This window comes from Notamacropus eugenii, chromosome 3 (assembly GCF_028372415.1).
Source record: "Notamacropus eugenii isolate mMacEug1 chromosome 3, mMacEug1.pri_v2, whole genome shotgun sequence".
In the NCBI taxonomy this organism is placed as follows: domain Eukaryota; kingdom Metazoa; phylum Chordata; class Mammalia; order Diprotodontia; family Macropodidae; genus Notamacropus; species Notamacropus eugenii.
In genome coordinates this window covers 7599861-7621269 of record NC_092874.1, presented here as the reverse complement: position 1 = coordinate 7621269, position 21409 = coordinate 7599861, and the positions used below count along the sequence as shown (strand labels likewise).

The 21409-nt window shown below is 38.5% G+C and overlaps 1 protein-coding gene across 8 annotated transcripts in view; it reads left to right on the top strand.

Moving 5' to 3' along the window:
- The window catches only part of DGKB (diacylglycerol kinase beta), a 686362-nt gene that overhangs the window by 255063 nt on the left and 409890 nt on the right, over positions 1-21409 (top strand). For all 8 annotated transcript variants that reach the window (XM_072650808.1, XM_072650809.1, XM_072650812.1 and 5 more), the window contains one exon: positions 12129-12227. In XM_072650808.1, the coding sequence (XP_072506909.1) occupies positions 12129-12227 (99 nt within the window). The remainder of the gene's footprint in view (positions 1-12128; positions 12228-21409) is intronic.

Here is a 21409-nt window from a genome sequence, read left to right as displayed (position 1 = left end):
GGCCTTCAGCTAATAGAAAAAACAGCAGCAACCACACAACCCTCAGCAGCTCCCTATTACCTCCAGCGTCAAGGTCAAGTCTCTCCTTAAGTTTTTAAGTCCTTCATTCCTGGACTCCTCCTGTCTCTCTAATCATCTCCCATATCATTCTCTTTATCTCAAACCCCACCTGCTATTCTCTGCAATCCACTGACACTGAGTTCCATCCAATTCCCAGCACAAGAAAATCTATTTCTTGGCTTCTTCATTTTAGTTGACATTCCCTCATATCTGCAATTCTTTCCCTGTTCATTTCCATTCTCTTCATCCCTGGCTTCTCTGTAAGCTCAGCTAAAATACCACCAAGTCTAAGAATATTTTTTCTGGTATATATGTGTGTATGTATGTTTGTATGTATGTATGTATGTATGTATGTACATAAATATTAAATGTATATACTAATAGATATTAAGTATATAATATAATATATTAAATATGTAACATATATACATATATATATACAATGCTCATTTGCTTCTTTGGACTAAATCAAAATCTGAAAAAAATGTATCCCTTATCAAGAAGAACTATTCTAGAAAATAGCTCAAGGGAAAAAAGTCTAATAACCATTGCTTTAATTGAAAACCATGGCCCAGTGGGGGAAAAAGTCTTGATACCACACATCTCTTCTCTCTATCACCTGTTTAATCATGAAGTCTTCCCCATTCACAGATTAAAATGTTAGTTTTCTTTCCCCTGCAATGTGTTTATGATACCATTTTTCATGTTTAAATGATGTACTTTTTGGAGATAATCTTTGTATATAGTATGAGATATTGGTCTAAGCCTTCTTTCAACCAGAAAACTGCTTTATAGATTTCCCAACAACAGTTTTTAATAAAATAATGAGTTCTTGCCAAAGTAGTTGGAGCATTTGGGTTTATAAAATTCTAGGCTACTGTGTTCATTTGCTTCCATATGTTGTGTGCCTAATCTGTTCCACAATGATCCTCTATTTCTCGACTAGTACCAAGGCATTCCATTATTGGCACTTTGTTATATAGTCTGACATCGTGCAAAGTGTGTCTCTCATCTTTCTTGCTTTTTTTCACTATTTCCCTTGAGATCCTTGACTTTTTGTTCCTCCAGATGAATTTTATTATTACCATTACTATTTTCCAATTCTCTAAAGTAATTCTTTGGCAGTATGACAGGCACGGCATTGAATAAGTAAATTAATTCAGGAAGAATTATCATCTTTATAATTTTAGCTCTGTCTAGTCATGGACACTTAATTTTCTCCAATTATTCAGGCCTGTACTAATTTCCATAAAAAGCCTTTGTAGCTGTATTATTGGATATATTTTGTTTAGAGACAACCTAATGTATTTCAAATGGAGTTCCCTTTTTTATTTCTTTTCCTGCTGAGTTTTCTTGGTAATGTGCAGAAATACTACTAATTCATGTGGATTTATTGTATATTGCCACCCATCACATATAATTTTAAAATAGTTTCTGTTCATTTTAGTTGACTCTTTAGGGTTTTCTAAGTATACCATCGTATCATGTAGAAAATGATCATCATGGTACTTTTTTGTCCATGTTTATTCCCTCATTCTATTTTTCTTCCCTTATCGCTACAGATAGCATTTCTAGTACTATATTAAAAAGTAATGATGTCAGTGGGGATCAATTTCTCAACCACTGATCGTATTGGAAAGTCATTATACTATACTATTATTCTATAATGCTGATTTTTGTCATTTGCTAGATACCTGTTGCAATGTTAAAAACAAAATCTATTTCTGCTGCGTTTTGTTTTTAGTTTAGTTTACTTTAGTTTGTTGTCTCTTCCCTACAAGAATAGACATTACATTTTGTTATACTTGACTTGTTGATCACTTGTGTTGGTAGGTTTGATTTTTGTTTGTTTGTTTGTTACCCTCCCCCACACACACACACACATATTTATCCAGCTCTGCTTTCTTAATGTAAATCTTACTTGGTCATAGACTATAGAAGTTGTTCTATGTTGTCATTCATTACTACTATGAATGAAGTTGGTTAATTTACTTTAATTTAAATGAAGTCATTTAATTTACTTTTCCATCAATGTTTATTACAGATGTTATTTTATAATATTATATTTTTTTCTATTTTCAATTTCCTCCTTTACATAGTAAGACCATACCTGTCATAGAAGTAATTTGGTGGAATTTTTTTTTCCTGTCTCTGCAAATACTTTATAACATATTGGAATTAGTTATTCTTTGAATTTTTCATAAAATTCATTTGGAAATTCATCTGGTCATGAGGATTTTTTCTTTAGTAATTCAATTATGGATTGGTCCATTTCTTTATTCTGAGATTGAGTCACATGTTCTTTTATTATTCTGCTAATCTGGATATTTTGTATTTTTATAAATACTCATCTATGACATTTAAGTCAGATTTATTTTCATATACTTGGGCAAAATTCTCTAACAATATTCATTATTTTTTCTCATTTGTAAATTTTTCTCTTTTTTCACTTTTAATATTGAGAACTTTTCCCATTTATTTTAAAAAATCAAATTAGACAATAGTTTTTTTTTTAAACTTCATGGTTTATTCATCCAGTTGACTTCTCAATTTTAATATATTTCTTTCTGTGATTTTCAAAATTGCTACTTTGATATTTAATTCAAGATTCATGATTTGTTGCTTTCTTTTTTTCTCTTTTGCTTCATCTTCAAGATTTTGACTTTCTTATTTTGATGCAAATGGATACAGTTGCATATTTTTCCCTCTTGGAGTATGTTGGCTACATCTGAGAAATTTTGATATGTTTATTATTATTGCCATTATCTTTACTATAAAGATCTGTCCTACTCATGATTTGCCTTAGACCTGAGTAATTTCATCTTCCGTTAAATTTTTATCCTTTTTTCAATGATAATTTTTTTTAGTGCTATTTCCTGTGTATTTGTAAAGAATATATTTAGTATTTGTGTCTTTGCCTTTATCTATGATATTTTTTTTCTATTCTAATTTGCCATCAGTTTTTGTAAAGATGTCATGCAGAGCTGAGAAATTGGTATATTCCTTTCTATTATAACTTAATTATTTCTAGAGATCTATTGCATGAAACTTTTAAACACACACACACACACACACACACACATATGTCCTTAACTTCTTTTGCATTTTTGTTTTGTTAAATTTGTCTAGCTCTGAAAGAGGTACACTGAATATCCTGACATTAGAGTTTTATTGTCTGTTCTCTTTGAACATCATTTAGATTTTCCTTTAAATATTTAGATGCTATTCCATTTATGCATATATGTTAAATAATGATATTAATTAATTTTCGAAGTATCTTTCAACAACATTTATTTTCCATGTTTATCACGACTAATTAAGTCTATTTTTGCTCCTCCCTTGTCTGAGATTATGAATCCTTTCCCTACTTCACCCCCCCATTTCTCCTGAAGATCAAAAGCACCTTGCCCCTCATCTCTCTTTTTTTCACCTCTGTGTGAAAAAATATTTCAAGTGTGTTTATTGTAAAAAAAAATAAATTGCTGTATTCAGATTTCTAAACCATCCTGCTATCTTCATCTCTTTTATGAGCAAGTTTATCCTATTCACATTCATAATAATGATTTTAAATTGTGCATTTCTTTCTATCCTATTTCTTTATTACTTATCCTGTCCTTATTCCCTTAACCCTTTACATAGCTGAAGAGACCTGTGTAACAGGATTTTCCTAAAACTAATGTTCAATGTTTTATGCATTCAACTTCCATTCACCTGACCCATATGTCTGTGTTTCTTCCTCTTAACCATATTCCAATCATAAGTTCTTCACCTTTTCATTTAAACCCCTTTGTGATCTCTTCTCCAAACATCAGATTTGTCTTATGACTTACCTCTCCTTAAATATATTCTGTTTCTGGTTTCCCTTGCCCACATCTATTTTCTCCTCTCCTCTCCTCTTTCTCTGTTTCTGTCTCTCTTTCTCTCTCTGTCTCTCTCTCTTTCTTTTTCTCCTACCTTCTACTCTCCTTGGTGCAGCTGATTGGAAAGAGATGCTTCAGGGATACCTGTTCCTTCTCGCCATTCTTTGTTTGCCTAGATTTCTACTTGCATCCTCCCATTATATGAGATTATTCTTCTCCCCCACCCCAGTCCTATTCTTCCACTTTCTTTTCATTGCATATCTCTTTTCCTTTCTTCTAAGGTTGTCAAATCATAACAAAATCACTCCTGAGTCTTCTTTCTTATTTGATGATGCCTGTGAATCCTGATATCAGTACTGTTCTGAGGTGACACTTATATCCACCTGTCCCCTCTCCATTATAATAAAAATACCTCATCCTTATAAAATCTCTTCTGTTTAAAAATTAAATTAAATTAAACCTTTCCTAAGCTTTTCATTATTTCTGTGTTTATATCTTGACCTTTCATCAGGAATACTTGAAAGTCCTCTATAGCATGAAAGATCCAATCCCTATTCCCCCACCCTAGGTAGGGGAAGAAGTAGTTTTTCTGGATAAGTTATTCCTGTTTGTAAGCCTATATATTATACACACACACACACACACACACACACACACACACACACACACACACACACACACACACACTTTCTACTCCTTTATATTGGTATCTGCTTATCTTTCTTGATCCTGACTCTGGTTCTTCAGTATTTGAACTATTTATTTCTGACTGCTTGAATTATTTTTATTTGACCTGGGAGCTAAGGATTTTGACTATGATTATTTTTTGGAGACTTCTATTTGGTTTCTTTCAGGAAGTTATTGGTCGATTTTTTATGTGTTTTTTTTTTCTTTTTTCTTTTACTTTGAATTCTTGTTTTTTATATGACTTATCTTTCTTAGTTTCTTGAAATGTGACATTCACATTTTCTGTCATGGCTTTCAAGTAGTCTAATGATTATTGAATTATCTCTCTTTAATCAATTTGCCACATATTTTATAATGTGAAATGCCTAAAATTTACTATTTTGTCAATATTGTTATTTTGTTGTAATATTACTTGTTATCTCATGGAATCATCAACTTCTATTCGATCTACTCTAATTTGGGGAAAATCTGTTCTGAGGTTTTGTTCTTGTAGTAAACTTTTCCTTTTCCAAGTGTTTCCTCCAAAACTCTCATTTCTTTTCCAATACATTTTTTCAGTTGTTCTCATTTAATTTGAAGCATTGTTTTAAACTCTCTTGATCCGGATAGATCTTGGCCCTTTTATCTTCTTTTATATCCTGAGCCATCTCCATTCGTCCTGATGAATAGCAGTCCACTGGACCCAGATGACTCAGGAGAAGAAAATGAGGTTTTTGACCTTGCACAGCCCTGCCTCTCTCAAATCAAAGTCAACTGTAAGTCGTGTCGTCATCTTGATGTCATGGTCCTCTTCGAGAACGAAGGACAAACACATATTCTTTTATATACTCATTCTTCTAGCCTTACTTCCTGGATCAGGACTTTGGGAGGACCAGATTCTCCTCACTTTAGTCCTGAATTAAACTTCTTGTGGCCTTGTGTAGTCCCAGTGTGTTTTATACAAGGTTCTGCCCAGTAGCATGAAGATAAATAATTAGTAACCTGCTCCCTGTAAAAAGGCTGTATTCCTGACATGTGTTAAAGTTGAATTTGGATTATGACTTCTCCATCACTTTCTGAAGTCTGGAAATCAACAAACAATAAACCAAACCCAGATTCATAGAATTTGTTGTTTTGTAAGATTTAGATGAACTCACTGAAAATTTAGCAGTCACCTCTTACAAGTCAGTACAATTTAGTTCCTGCGTAATCCTGGCTGCTGCTGTATTCTTCAGCTTAGTGCTGTGCTGTCTAAAAATCACTAAGGCAGCTTAAGCCAGGAAACTTCAGGTTTTTAGGAGGTCTCTGTGGTCAGATCAAAGATAGGCTCCGGTCACTACCTTCCCAAGTTTTCCAGGCCTCATTTACTTAGTTTGGAGCCAAGCAGCCTCCTGGCAGATTTTGACCCTGGGTGACACTTCATCAAACTGTCATTGACACAGTCCTCAGCAAGCTAGATAGCTCTACAATTTCAGAGTGACTGTCCTAGCCTAGTTCTGGACCCTGGCTTGGTCCTGATGCCTTCTAGACATTCCAGAACTACTGGTCTGGCTCCATAGTCTAGGATCACTTGTGTTATCCTGACCTGCCTGTAGGAGCCTGTGCTACTGGCCTGGCCTCAGGGTTTTGTAGAGGATCTGCTTGGGATCACCATTCTCTGTTGTCATACATGAGAGCCCTCCTGGCTCACCACATCCCACACTTCCAGCCCTTGTCACTTGCCTTAGGGTCCAGGTTTGCATGGGGCTATTTCTCTTTAGATTTTCTCATCACCATTTAGTTAGTCTAGCTTTCTTCTCTGATCTTCCTTGGGTTAGCTGTGGGATGTGCTGAGTGGCACTCTTCTGATTCTACTATCTTGGTTGGTCACCCAGCAATCTGATTAAAAAAAGAAGGACAAGAGGTTTAATAATGCTATATCATAGAAGAAAAAGGAGAATTCAAAACAAATGAGAGATAAAAGAAATTATAATACATTTTTGTGCCCAATTACCTCTCAATAAAACTGACAAGTGAATCAGATAAATATTAACAGATTAACAGCCCAAGATATAAATTATTTGTTGAACACAAATTTGGAGGAAAAAAATTGAACAAGCCCTAATTTAACCCAAAGAAGGGAAGGGATGAAAGGCCAGACGTATTTGCAATTCAATTCTATGAACTATTTAAAGAACAATTAATTCCACTGTGTTATAAGCTATTTGTTAAACTAGGAAGAGAAGGCATTCTATCAAACTTCTCTGCTATAAATATGGTCTTACCTTAACCAAGATAAGACAGAATAAGAACATTGTAGACTCTCACCCTTACAGAATATTGGCATAAAATATTTAAATAAAATATTACCCAAGAGGGCACAGAAACACATTAACAGGATTATACAACATGACTGCTCTGAATTTGCAATAAGAATTCACTATTGCTCCAATGTTAAGAAAATAGTAATCATAAAAATTATATTACAAACAAAAACCAACTGAAAATATTTGCATTTGGCCTCTCCTGTTAGAATATTAACTTCTTAGTGGGAAGGACTCTGTTTGAGTTTTTCATTTTTCTTCTCAATCCTTAGGACAACGCCCAGCTCACAGGAAGCACCAAGGAAAGTGTTATTGATTGATCAACTTATTAATTAAAATCACATGTATATATCAAGTGATGCAGAAAAACCTTTTGAGAAAATACAATTGCCATTCTTTGTTAAAAATACTAAAATGGGTAGGAATAAGTGTTTCTGCAGTCACTTTAGCAGTACATATACTTAAAAAGGAATAAATGGACTTTCCCCTGGGATGATTAATATTATCTATCTGAAATCCAGAGGCAGCATTATACGTAGCAGGGATGAAGTAAACACCTCTCCATTAAGATCAAGGCATAAAGTCAAAATGCCCATTATTATCTGATATAATGTTAGAAATGTTAGCTATAACAATACAAGAAAAAAAATTGAAGAAATAATCATAGGCAAAGAGGAAACAAAATTATTGCTTTTTGTCTATGCTTGATAATATACTTAGAAAGTCCAAGAGACAAAAATAACATTAATTTAAATAAATTCAGCAAAATAGGATAGAAAATAAATCCACAAAATTATTAACATTTCTGAATATTACTAACAGCATCTGAAAAGCAAAAGACTTAGACAAATTCTATACCAAATAAATACTCAGTGTTTAAAATACTTGTGAATCTACCTGCTACAACTCTATAAATGCAACTACACAGCAGTCTTTACCAAAATAAAGGCCTGTGTGAACAACTGTAGAAGTATTACTTACCCATGAGTGAGCTGTGCCATTCTAGTAAAAGGGATAATGTTACCTAAGGTTTTTTAAATTTATTATTAAGTACCATTGCAATCAGAATTATATTATACAAGACTATACACAAGAAAAATAATTTTAAAAATTGAAAAATTTTAAAAAGTAATCATACAGTAGATTCAAAGGTCAAGAAGCTCAAGGGGAATAATGAAAGCAAAACGTGTAGGTGCAGATGACCTAGGAGGGCCACCTCTTAACCCATCGTGCAGACAATAATCATTCAAGTGATTTGGTGCTAAGTGTCAAGAAGAGAAGTACCCCAGTACAGTAGACATGTTCTACCTTCCAAAGCAGAAAAGGATTTGGTCGTGTAGCATTTGGCAGCATCAATGAAGTTAAGTCCTGGGGAAAGGACTCTCCACTGGACAAAATCTACTGGGAAAACTGGAAAGCAGTCTGGCAGAAATTAAGTACAAACCAATCTCTCACTGACACAGGGTTTATATAGAAATGATATTATGCACATCCGAATTGTGGATAAGATGAGTTCTTGACCAAACAGTGGATGGAGAAGATCATAGAAGGTTTAAAAAAAGAGTGATTACCTCAAATTGAAAAGATTTTGAAAAATCAAAATAAATAGAGTTAAAAGGGGAAGTAAAATAGTAAATGAAGGGGGAGAAGTCAAAAAGCCTATAAAGTAATTTTGTTGATCAAAGTTTGATATTCAATATCTATCTATCTATCTATCTATCTATCTATCTATCTATCTATCTATCTGTATATATACGGAACTAATTCAAATATATAAGGATTCTCTATTAGTCAAACAGCAATGGATAGACATGATAATAATGATCATAAAAGACCCCAATATTTATACAGTGTTCGGAGGTTTACAAAGCACGTTACACATGTGGACAGGTCATTTTTCTCTCTTTTTAAAATAAATTCTGACCTTACCAAACATTAAATAAATAGTTGAGCACAGAAAACTGTGGCTTTCTTATGTGACTTTTGTTTTTCTCTTAAATATATAAATTCTCTATGTAATTTTCAAAGCTCCCTTACTTATCTGTGCTCCTTTCTTGCCTCCTTTCTATTCTTTTTTATGAAATATAAAAAATCTTTCAAAATACCTCTTTCTTCCTTTTTCTTTCTTTTCTTTATACCCCCTTTTCCCTCTCACTCGTACCCAAATTGGGGGTGGGGGAGGGAAAAGGAGAGGGAAAGAAAGAAAACAACCAACCTTTGATCTGGATATACCTGGTTTAATAAACATGATTCACTCTCAGTCTCTGGGAATGCTGACTGGTTTATTTATTAGAGTTCTTTCAAATTGGTTTTCTGTGGAATGTCGTTACTTTATAAATTTCTCCTCTGAATCTGCTCACTTCACTCTGTCTTAGCTCATTCAAATCTTCCCAGATTTTTCTCTCCCTGAAACTAGCCCGCCTGCAATTTCTTACAGTGCAGCAATGCCCCCCTTCATATTCTTAAATAATGAGAATCAAGGTGTTGCTGGGTTAAAATGTCTGCCTAGTTTAGTAGCGTTGGGGGCAATGTTCTCAATTGCTTTCCAGGGGACTGGACCTATATATTCCTCTACCAACCATAGCCCTTCCAACAATTGTTATCCCCCACCCCATTTTATTTTTTGGTTGTGTTTGCCAGCAGGCAACAAGCATATAGAAAAGTGTTCTAAAGTACTAATAATTAGAGAGGCAAATTAATTCAAAGGAAGTTCCGCCTCTTACTGATTAGATTGCCTTTACTGAGAGGGGAAAGTTTCTGTGGTCCATGCCCCCTTCTGTATGAGAGGATGAGACTGAAGTGTGAGCTGTGGGCTGAAGCTTCTGCGTTGGTGGTATCATTATGGAGGGACCGTCTAGCGCAGCCCAATTCAATGTGTGCTGATTAGTGTAAGGTGCACTTAGGGAACTCTGACCTCTGTGACTTGCTATCCTTAGGGGTGATGGACCTCAGGGAAAAGGATGATAGAGTTAGGGATGCTGATGAAGCATATATGGATTGGAAGTGTATGCATGCATGTGTGTGTCTATTCGTGGATATATGTGTGTGGATATATATAATATGTACACACACATACATATATACACACAAACACATATACTTATGTGTGTGGTTTGGGGTGGGGAGCAATACCTTGATTCGCTGTATCAGTACATCACAGTGTGTCTGGTTTTTGGCTGGATGGTTCATGTACCTTCCACACCTTCTTTAATCTCCTCCAACCCTTCCTTCTTATCAAAGATCAGCAGTGCTTAATACTAAGATGAAAATCATTTTTCGTAGATAAGTTTGCTTTCCACTGAGAAGCAGAGCTGCTAATTATCCTTGAATGTGTGAAGATACGTTTATTTGATACAACATGGCCTGGTGTGCATTAATTATGTTACAAGTAGCCTTATGAACAAGGCAGGGAATTATCCTGACAAATGCAGTAGATTGCTGAGTCCCTGAACCGCCCCCCCCCCCCCCAACTTCGTTCTAATGCCCAGAGTAAATCAACATTCATTAGGCTTCCTCTTTCCGTTGCTAAGTAACGGCCGGCCAAGGGAAGTTTGCCGCACAAATGAATAGGGACAGGTCCTCAAGGAGGGGGCATTCTGTTCAAAATGGAGAAGTCCTGTGGCTCCTCAGCTCTGCCTCCGGTAAGTCATCTCTTAACCCGGGGGCCATGGCCGACCACTGAGCATTGCGGACTGAACAACAGCCATTATACACATTATTTTAAAAACAGATGAATCAAAAATTAAAAACATAATAATAATGAATCCCTAGTTGGGGGGTGGTGAGCCTTGGGGGCTGGATGGATGCAGGAGTCTACCATCTTTCCTCAGTTTATCACTGAAACTTCCCTCATTGTGTATTTTGTGTATTTGATTCCCCTCTGGCCGTTTGTTAAAGGGGAGTCAGTGCAAGGGTCCATGGAATCATCAGTGCCTTTGGGACCAGGGGATGGGCTTGGCTTCTCCCTGGCCCTTCCTTTCCTTCTCTGTGAAATGAGGGGATTGGGCTAGATGTTCTCTTAACACCCCCACCAGGCCTATGTGTATGACCCTAGCAGAGGCTTTGTCTGTAACAATAAGAATTATAGTGGTGATTGATGATGGCATGCAGTATGAGGCACTGTAGGTCAGGCAAAGCATTGTATGTATGTTGACTCCTTGGACCCTCACAGCAGCCCTAGGAGGTAGGTGATCTCATTATTCTCATTTTACAGATGAGGAAACTAAGGCTCAAAGAGGGTAAGAGACTTGCCCTGGGGTCACACAGCTAGCCAGTATCTGAGGCAGGATTCAAACTCAGGTCTTTCTTATTCTAAACGCTGCCCCCTCTTCACTGAGGTCTGTTCCATCTTTATGATCCTCTCTGTGTGACCTTAACTAAGTCACTTTACACCGATAGGCCTCAGTTTCCTCCTCTGCCAAATGAGGGACTTGGAATAGCTGGCTGTTCTCTCCCACTCCTAAGTGCCTGTGGAAGACGCAGCATATCCCGCTAAAAGTGATCTCTGCCAGGGGCCACGCCCCAAACACTGTAGCACTGCATTTCTCTCATTGCAATCATCCTCTCGGATTTTATATTCTGCTCCCACTGAGAAGAATCTCTGGGTGCATTTACATATTGAATTGCTAAGTTAGAGCTAATGATAGGATCAATTAGGCCACACACTGAGCAGTGCAGTTTGGGATGACTTTGAGAAAAAGCAGGAGGGTCAAAAAAAAAAAAGGTAGATGAGCCACCAGTACGCAGGTCCACAGCCATTTTGTGATTGTGCTCACAGCACTCACACACATGCACACACACACAAACACAGGCACACATGCACACACACATGCACACATACACACACATAAATACACACACAGGCACGCACACACACACACACACACACAAGGGCTGCTGCTAACTGACAACCTGTGGGCTTCTTGAAGGAGGCTGTTTACTCAGGGTGAAGAGGGAGACTCATTGTGAACACAGCTTTGAGGAGCATGAAAAGCCCAGGCTGACACAGAGAATTATTCAGGGTTGTATTTTGGTCAAATATCAAAGAACAGTTATGGTAGGAGGCTGTGGAAAAAACCTGGGCCTTTGGGGAGGTCTGGAGGTCATGTTGGGCATCCTCAGCCAGGGAATATCAGCTGGCTCTCAGTCCCGATGCCTCTGGCTCTGAGGGCTGCTGTGGGCTGCAGAATTCTCTATCTGCTGTTGTTTTCTTTTGTTTTTTCTTTCCCTCCTCCTACAGCTCCATAATAAATGTGCCTCTCACCTCAAACCTGAGTGCGACTGTGGAATCTTGAGGGACCACATCTTGCCCCCCACAGCCATCTGCCCCGTGGTGCTGGTGAGTGCATCCTTTTCCTCCTTCTCTAGCTCTCGCTTTCGGTGGCTGGTCCAGTCTTCCATCCAGGAGATGCTGATCAATCAAGGTAAACAAGTGATCCCGAGGTGGGGGTGCCAAGAGGCGAACCCCGCACCACAGCCGATTGTTTTTCCTTCCTTATGACCATGAAGCTGGAATAGGGCACAGGCGGCTGAAGCTGAGTCAGGTTTGATGCTTTCCCTATGTTGTGTTACCAGAAATGTTTCAGGCAGCACTCTGGTGCATTGTAAATCTTTGACAGACCCAACTTCCCAGAAGCATGAAGTGAGCCTTCTGGGCAATGGGGCTGGGGATTGCATATTACCTCCCCCAAAGCCAGGCCACGGTCTCCTCTTCAAAGTCGGAGGTAGCTCAGACAGATGGCACGGACTTGGGAGACAGTGATGCAATACCCTTATGGGTGGGTTCTTTTCAGGAGAATGGGGCCGTAAATTATCACCAACAGTAAAACAATTATTCTGGTCAATGGAAATGAAAGGGCCATTGGATAGAAAGGCCTGGTCAGGAGGAAAGGAAGGAACCATTTGCCTAGAACAGAGAGAGGAAGTGAGAGCCAACATCCAGCTTTTAGGTACAAAGGCGCAGAATTCTCCTTTTAATCTCCACAGGTTTTATGTCTGACCTCTAGTGCTCAGTCTGGCCATCTCACCAAACTGAATCTGGTGACCTACATGTTCCAGAGCCAGGAAAGGTGGGGTTTCATGGGCCATAGCTTGGGGCAGCATCAATGCTGGAGCCAATGAGGCTCCAAGAGGTGCACCTTTCATTTTGTGAGCAGTGCCAAGGGAAAGGCAGCAGGCAATGGAGGTTTCTTCTCCCTCCAGTTGTAACGCATCTCCTTTTCAGGAACTGCCTGTTCACATCTTGAGATGGGCAGAATTCCTCTTCAGAGGCTGGTGGAGGCCCGCAGTCTCCAGTCTGGTGTTTACAATGCCCTTCTTTGAGTCTGAAAGTCTACTACATATGGCCTCAGAGGCTTTCTTGTCACTACATGTTCTCCATCAGTCATCTTAAAATGCATCCTCTCCTAATGTTTTCCTGTCCCTCATGGTTATAGCATTATGTAGCATGCCTTAAAAAAAGTCTTTCTCTGTGGAATATTTGTACCTTTTAGATGTGCGTGAAAAGTCATCATGTCCTTGCATGTTTTGTATACTATCACCTAAAAATCCTGTCTCTGTCTCTAGATATATGTGTGTTTGTGTGCATGTATGTATGTATGTGAATATCTATATACATGTATGCATATATATGTATATGCATATACCTACATGCATATATGTAATTTAACATTTCAATATACCAGTTGGTAACCCAGTAGGTAGAAGGAGCAATGCACAGGGCCTTGAGAAGACAGGGGCTTGAATCTTGCCTTAGACACTTAATAGCTATGTAACCCAGAGCAAGTCACTCAAGCATTCTAGGCCTCAGTTTCCTTATCTGCAAAATGAGGACCTTAGAGTTAATGGTCTCTATGATCCCTCCTGGGTCTAAAAGTCCGATTCTACAATCCTTGTCTGAGATCTCAATGCACTTCTAGTGAGAGTGGTGCGCACTCTACTCTTTACCTTATGTCCTCTCCTGGCCTAAAAATCCTCTCATTCTGATCCTCACTTTGGAAATACCATGAACCAAGTTGAGAAAAGTGAAACAACTGCTTTTAAAAAGCAAGGAACATTTACATAACTTACTGACACTGATAAAAAATCTCCCCCATGATCCCAGATGGGTGCCGCAGCTTACCGCCTTTTCTTCCTTCATTTCTTCAGTCTATAGGCCACTTTAGGCCAACACTAACATCTGCCTTTTCCATACCCCTGACTTTCTTCCTTCCATTCTGGGGTTCATTTTGCTGATTTCTTGACCTCAATTCCTTCTCCCACAGTCTATGCCTTGAAAACCTGTGCCTTGGCCCACTTTTCTTTGCCTAGTTAAGGAATTATGCCACAGACTATGATTTTGCTGCCACCAAAATGGTTTGGGAATCTGAAGACAAATCAGAATCAGTCTTGTCATCTTGGCCAGCATTTGGTGAATTTCTGTGTTGGTACTGTGGCCCTCTCCGGATGATGGATATCGATAGCCATCTCTTTACATTGAGGAAGTCTCTTTGGAATGGCCTCCCTGGCTATGCTTCTCATCAGTGTCCATCAGGGCGGGACAGTCTCTTCAAGAAATGTGGAAGTAAAAGCAAACAAAAAACCTTTCTACGTTTTTTTTCTTGGATAAAATTGAGAAAACTGGTCAAATCACAATTTCTCAGTATTGTAAGTCATTTTTCTGAAAAATAATTTTCAATTAGTAAGAAATATAATGTGTCAGGTACTAAGGAACCTTTATATTCTTCAACAGATGTTAGTTCAGACATTCTTAACCTTTTTTTAATAGCTATATTTCATATTTGGTCCCACTTGTAGTCCTCTATGTTTTATATCATGCCCTTACAAATATTTTTTCTAAGAAGATGTTCCCTAGACCAGCAAATGACTTCAGGACACAGAAATGGTTAAGAATACCTGTTCCAGTATAAAAGAAATTTCACCGAATCACAGAACCTCAGCGGTAGAGGGGACTTCATTGACCAAGTAGTCTATGCCACACCTGACTAAGGACCATCTCTACGATATCTCTGACCACTGCCCATTAAGCTTTTCCTTGAAGACCTTCAAACTGTCTATCCCTCAGTTTTTGCTGATTTTTCCCCTCAGGTCATTATCCCTGCTTTTTCTATGATCCCCTCCCTTTACCATCTTGACTTCCTTAGCCTGAGGAACCAGATCAACTCTATACTGTCTTTTATTTTTGAGTGACTTAATACCTTATCTTATCAAAGATCATGCCTTTCCAAATAGGAGGCTCAGAATAAACCCAACAAATAATTTTACAAAAAACATACTGGATGTATCCACTACAAATTTAGGTTTTGTAAGCCAAATTGGCCCTCACTGTGTGAGATAATCATTTTACAATTCATTTCCCACTCAAATAATAAAATAATGATTTTAAAGTACTTAGCCCAAGGCTTGGCACAAAGTAGGTATCCAGTGAATGATTGTTCCTTTTCCATTCCCTTCCTATTTATCACAGAGGGTTTTCCAAACTTTTTTTTTAATTGCTCTTCTAACCTTCTATGGTTCTCCCTACACTCATCCGCTCAGCTGAAAACCTTGCCTCATGTTACACTGAAAACTTTCAAGACATTCACTGAGAGCTCTCTCTTCTCTTACTCAACGAATATCCCCCAGACATCTTTCCTTGCTATCTCTAGCCCTACCTTCCCATGAAGAGGCACTCCTTCTTCCTTGAAGCCTAACCACTCTGCATGGAGAACTGATTCCATCCCACCATTTTCTCTCTGGCTATTTGTTCCCTCCACTTTCACTTGTCTTTGGTCTCTCCTGGTCTGCCGGCTCTTTTGTCTCTGGTTGGCCATTCTCCCCACATCCTTCTAGATTTCTCCTCAGCCCTTGATACACCTAATCACCCACTCCTGTCCAATACTCTCTTCTCTCTAGGCTTTCATGAGACTGCTTTCTTCTTGTTCTCTTCCAACCTATCTGATTCCCCCTTCTCAGTGTCCTTTGCTGGATCATCGTCCAGGATCACACCCATTGCTCCCAAGACATTATCCTGGGCTCTCTCCATGGTTTCAATTGTCATTACTTTGCTGCTACTTTTCAGATCCATTTTTCCAAACAGATCTTCTCTAAGAATCTCCAATCATATCTTCAGCTGCTTACTGTATATCTCCAACTGGATGTTCCAGAGATTTCTTAAACTCTACATTTCCAAAGCCAAACTGATTATCCTTGCTCTAAAACTTCCCCTCTTCCCAACTTCCTTATTATTATCTAGAGTTCCAGCACCTGCTTAGTGACCCAGACCCTCAACCAAGGGGTCATCCTTGCTTCACTTTCTCTTACCTGTCCCCATGTCCAATCAGTTGCCAAGTCCTGTTGATTCTACCTTCCTAATATCTCTTCTCCACCCACTTTCTTCTTCTCTGCTTTGCCACCACTCTGGTACACAGTCTCATTAATTCACATCTGAACTCTTGCAGTAATCTGATAATCTCCTTGCTTCAAGTTTCTCCCCAATTCACTTCATCCTTCACTCAACTATCAAACAGATCTGCCTAAAAGGCAAGTTATTGCTGCCTCACCCCTCCCTCTGTAATCAAGAAATCCCAGTGGCTCCTTCTTTTCTCTAAAATCAAAACTAACTTATTTTGCTTGGCTTTTAAAGACCTTCATAACCTGGCCCTTTAATACCTTCACAATTTTTGTACACTAATCATCTCCCCAAATGTTCAGCCATGCATTGCCAATGACTTTCTTGCTGTACCTTGAAGAAGACACTGCACCTTCCAATTCTGGGCATTTTCTCTGACTGCCCCCCCCCCCCCATTCCTGAACTTTCTCCTTCCTCATCTATACCTGTTGGCTTCCCTGGCTTCCTTCATGTCTCATCTAAAATCATGCTTTCTTCCAGAAGCCTTTTCTGATCCCTCTTATTGCAAGTCACTTCTTCCTCTTATTTGCAATTTGTCCAGGCTATAGCCTGTTTGTTCGTAGTTGTTTACCTGTTGTCTCTCCCATCAGATCGTGAGATCATCAAACAAAGATACTTTTATTTTGTTGTTTGTCTTACCTTTTTTGTATCCTCAACCCTAGGACAGGGTTTCACACATTAGGTACTTAATAAATGCTTGTGGACTTAGTGTGTCAAAGGGAACACACTGGTTAGTAATTTTTTTTACATGCAGCCACATTGCCATCCAGAACATTTGGGTTTATTCACACTTCCACTAACAGTGCTTCAGTGTGCCTGTTTTCCTGCAGTCCCTCCAGCATGAGTCATTTTCTTTTTTCTTTTCTTTTATTGTCATCTTTGCTAATTGAAGGTTTGAAACAGAAGATGAAAGTAGTGTGGTGTAGTGTATTAAGCACTAGCTTTATAGCCTTCAAGACCTGGGATCAAGGTACTCCTGGAACCCATATTCACTCTGACCTCCCAGATGAGTCACAACTTCTCAGGTCTAAGAAACTCACAAGACTGCAGTGGTAGAGAAGAGCTACCCTCCATGGATAGAGGGACTTCTCTCATCTTGGAGTTTCTTCTATCAATGACCTCACAGTTCTAGACTTTATCTGCATTCCTTTTAATATGGATTCTGGACAGTATATTAAAGTCAAGATTTTGACTCTGCCCTTGGGTCCTTTTGGGGGGATTTCTGTTATAAGTAGAGCCTGTTAGGACTTTCTGTTCCTTTCAGCCTTCTCTCTTACATGGTCGAGAGTAACACAGGGGAATCTCAATTTCTACCAATGCTTTTATGAGTCTTTACAGCACTGGCAACGACCATGTGGAAGCAGTTTACTATGTACAACCTGAGCACTGGCTACGTAGACAGCAAGACTCATTCCTTTTTCCTCCCTTGTCCAATGCCCTCAGGAGCATCCCCCTTTGCCATTTCCCAAACATTGCTGATGCTAGAGTCCAGTCCAGAGAATTTCTTTTGTTTGTTCTTAGGATCTGATTATGGGCAAACCATGTCAAAGTGAGCCTCGGGAGGTAGAAGTCTCCAATTTGTTAAGCTTGCTGTTGCTGCTTTTTTGGGGGAAGTGGAAGGTGAGGGCAGAATTAGGTAGCAAAGTACGCTGAGCACCGGGCCTAGAGTCAAGAAAACTTTTTCCTGAGATCAAATCTGGCCTCAGACACTTACTAACTATGTGACCCTCGGCAAGTCATTTAATTCAGTTTACCTCAGCTTTTTTAATCTGTGAAATCAGCTGCAGAAAGAAATGGAGAACTATTCCAGTATTTTTTTGCCCAAAAAGTTCCATATAGGGTCATGAAGAGTAAGGTATGACTGAACAACAAAAATTTGATGCTTTTGTCAAGCAGTGCCCTTAATGTTCTTGATCAACTCCTGCTAGATGCCACTTAAGACGATTTCTTGGGTAATACCCCTGCTTTTGGTGTCTCGTGAGTTTCCATTATTTCCGTGCTCCAAAGGGTTCTATTTCCTCATTATCTCCAGTATTTTACGATGTTAAAACATTGAGATACATAGCCAGTAGATAATTAGAACAATAACCAATTTCCCCAAAAAAGGCTGCTACTATCAAGGTTAAGATGGAAACCTATAGCAATCCCTATTCCAGAGACAGCATTTCCCTGTCCCTGAGCTCTCCTTCATACCTGGCACTTTCACCTCCTTCCTACAGCCATTTCTTCTGTAAATTAACCTCTTTACTACCCTGATCCTTGCAGGAGGTCAACCCTTATGGACAGGCTCTAATACTGACCAGTTGCTCTATAACTAATCTGTTTCTCCTAAATACATTCCAAGTTTGTTCAGGATTCCATAAGAGATTTAGATTCTCTAGTTCTTGTGTTGTTACTCAGATTGGACTTACCAGTTCTGAGATTCATTATGTAGTTATTGTTATCTCATGAATAATTGAGGTGATGTAATATCCACTCAGATGATACCTTTCACCAGAAAGCTGGGATATATCATTATAATTAATGTAACTTTTGTATGCTTTTTAACACCAAGACTCAATTTTGTGTTGGAGAATAGTGTGTTTCAATACTTGTTATTTTAATTCAACAAAGAAAAAGAAGTCTTGTCCCCTCCAATCAAAGAAATTCAATGAGTAAGTCATTTAGTCAATAACAACTAGGTCATTTAGTCAATATTGAAGTACCTGAAACTTTGCTCAGCTGCTATACTGACCATTTGAGGTATAGAAAGCCTCATGATGAGGGGCTGCTCCTCTGCCTTGCTTCAACACATGTTCTATCATAGTCTTAGAATAACTTAATTCACCTTCCCAGTCTGACAGATCATGGAAGCTGGCCTTTGGGGGAGAACTCTGTCTCCATTGCCACCCCACTGGGTCACTGTAGGGGCAGCTAGGTGGTGCAGTGGATAGAGCACCAGTGCAGGAGTCAGGAGGACCTGAGTTCAAATCTCACCTCAGACACTTGACACTCACAAGCTGTGTGACCTTGGGCAAGTCACTTAACCCCAATTGCCTCATCCTGGGTCATCTCCAGTCATCCTGATGAATATCTGGTCACTGGATTCAGATGGCTCTGGAGGAGAAGTGAGGCTGGTGACCTGCACAGCCCTTCCTCACTCAAAACAAAGTCAAGTGCAAGTCATATTGTTTCTCTGATGGCGTGGTCTTCTTCAGCAACGAAGGATGAACACACTGTGAGGATCAATGGAGATAAGAACAATCTTAAAGCATTTTATTAATGCTTGCTAGTATTATCTCCATCTCTATTCATTTACATCTATTTATCTGTATGTCATAATCTCTACCTAGAATTCTCTGTGTATATACATTACCTTTCATATCACTGTTTCTTTTCTTTACCTCACATTAAATGCAGCATTATATCATAATCCCAAATTAATTTCCAGAATACAAGGGAAGCATTCAGTATTTAAAATGGTAGTTGTCATAAAGATTGTTGAATCCATCCCTTTCATTTGACAAATAGGAAATTGAAGTCCAGATAGGGAAAGGCTCCTCCAAAGATACACAGGTAGAACATGTATTTCACATGCATTTATAGGGCTGGTCAAGCCTTTCTGAATTTTTTGAAAAGTTGAGGAGGGAAATCCTGGTCTGAGTATAGTCAAAAGATTGACATAAATTAAAGTTTCTTGGACATCATCTCTGCCCAAGAAATGGGAAGGGATTCTGGGAGCCAGCATCTCTGGTGGCCTTAGAACTCTGGGCCTGTCTTGGACCTATTGGCACAAAGTTCTCACCGATACCAGATACAGCCTCTTTCCTATATCCACACATTCTCTGTACCCAGGCAGCATTGTCTACCGACAAGTGCAAATGTGAGTTTTGCTTTAATGTGGTTTTATTTTTATCACAAACTTTCAACACATCACTCTCTAGGTCTTAGAATTTCGCTACTCTTAGGAGCCCTGTTAGCTGCCTAGAATGTGCTGCAGAGAAGAAAGTGATTCATAAGAGGACAAGTATGTTCATTTATTAGTGATTTCAGCTTTGCAAAATATCTTCACTGCATTATTTTCTCTTTTTTTAAAAAATTTTCTTTTTTATTAATTAATTTCTTTTTAGTTTCCAACATTCACTTCCACAAGACTTTGAGTTCCAAATTTTCTCCTCATCTCTTCCCCCCATCAAGATAGTATGCATTCTGATTTCCTCTTCCCCCAGTCTGCCGTCCCTTCTATCACACCCCCACCTTCTTTTATCCCCTTATCTTCTATTTCTTGTAGGGAAAATAAGTTTCTATACCCCATTGCCTATTTGTCTTATTTCTAAATTTCATGCTCATTTTCCAATTTTTAGCATTTGTTTTTAAAACTCTGAGTTCCAAATTTGCTCCCTTCTTCCCTCCCCAACTTCCTTCATTCAGAAGGCAAGCAATTCAATATAGGTTATACATATGTAGTCATGCAAAACATTTCCATAACAGTCATGTTGTGAAAAACTAACTATATTTCCCTCTGTCCTATCCCTCCCTCTATTTATTCTATTCTCTCCTTTGACCTTGTGCTTTCTCAAAAGTGTTTACCTCTGATTACCCCCTCCTCCCATTTGCCCTCCCTTCTATCATCCCCTCTCTTATCCCTTTCCCTCCTACTTTCCTGTAGGGTAAGATAGATTTTTATACTCAATTGAGTGTGTATGTTATTCCCTCCTTAAGTCAAATCCAGTGAGAGTAAGGTTCACCCATTCCCTCTCACCTCTTCCCTCTTCCCCTCCATTGTAAAAACCTTTTAGCCTCTTTTATGTGAGATGATTTACACCATTCTTTTTTTCCCTTTTTCCTTCTCCAAATATACTCCTCCCCTACCCCTTAATTTTATTTTTTAGATTCCATCCCTTCATATTCAACTCACCCTATGCCCTTTGTCTCTAGATATAGAAGTAGATGTAGATAGATATGGATATTCCCTCCAACTACCCTAATATTGAGAGAAGTTTCAAGAGTTACAAATATGATCTTTTAATGTAGGAATGTAAACAATTCGACTTTAGTAAGTCCCTTAAGATTTTTCTTTCCTGTTTACTTTTTCGTGCTTCTCTTGATTCATATATTTGAAAGTCAAATTTTCTATTCAGCTCTGGTCTTTT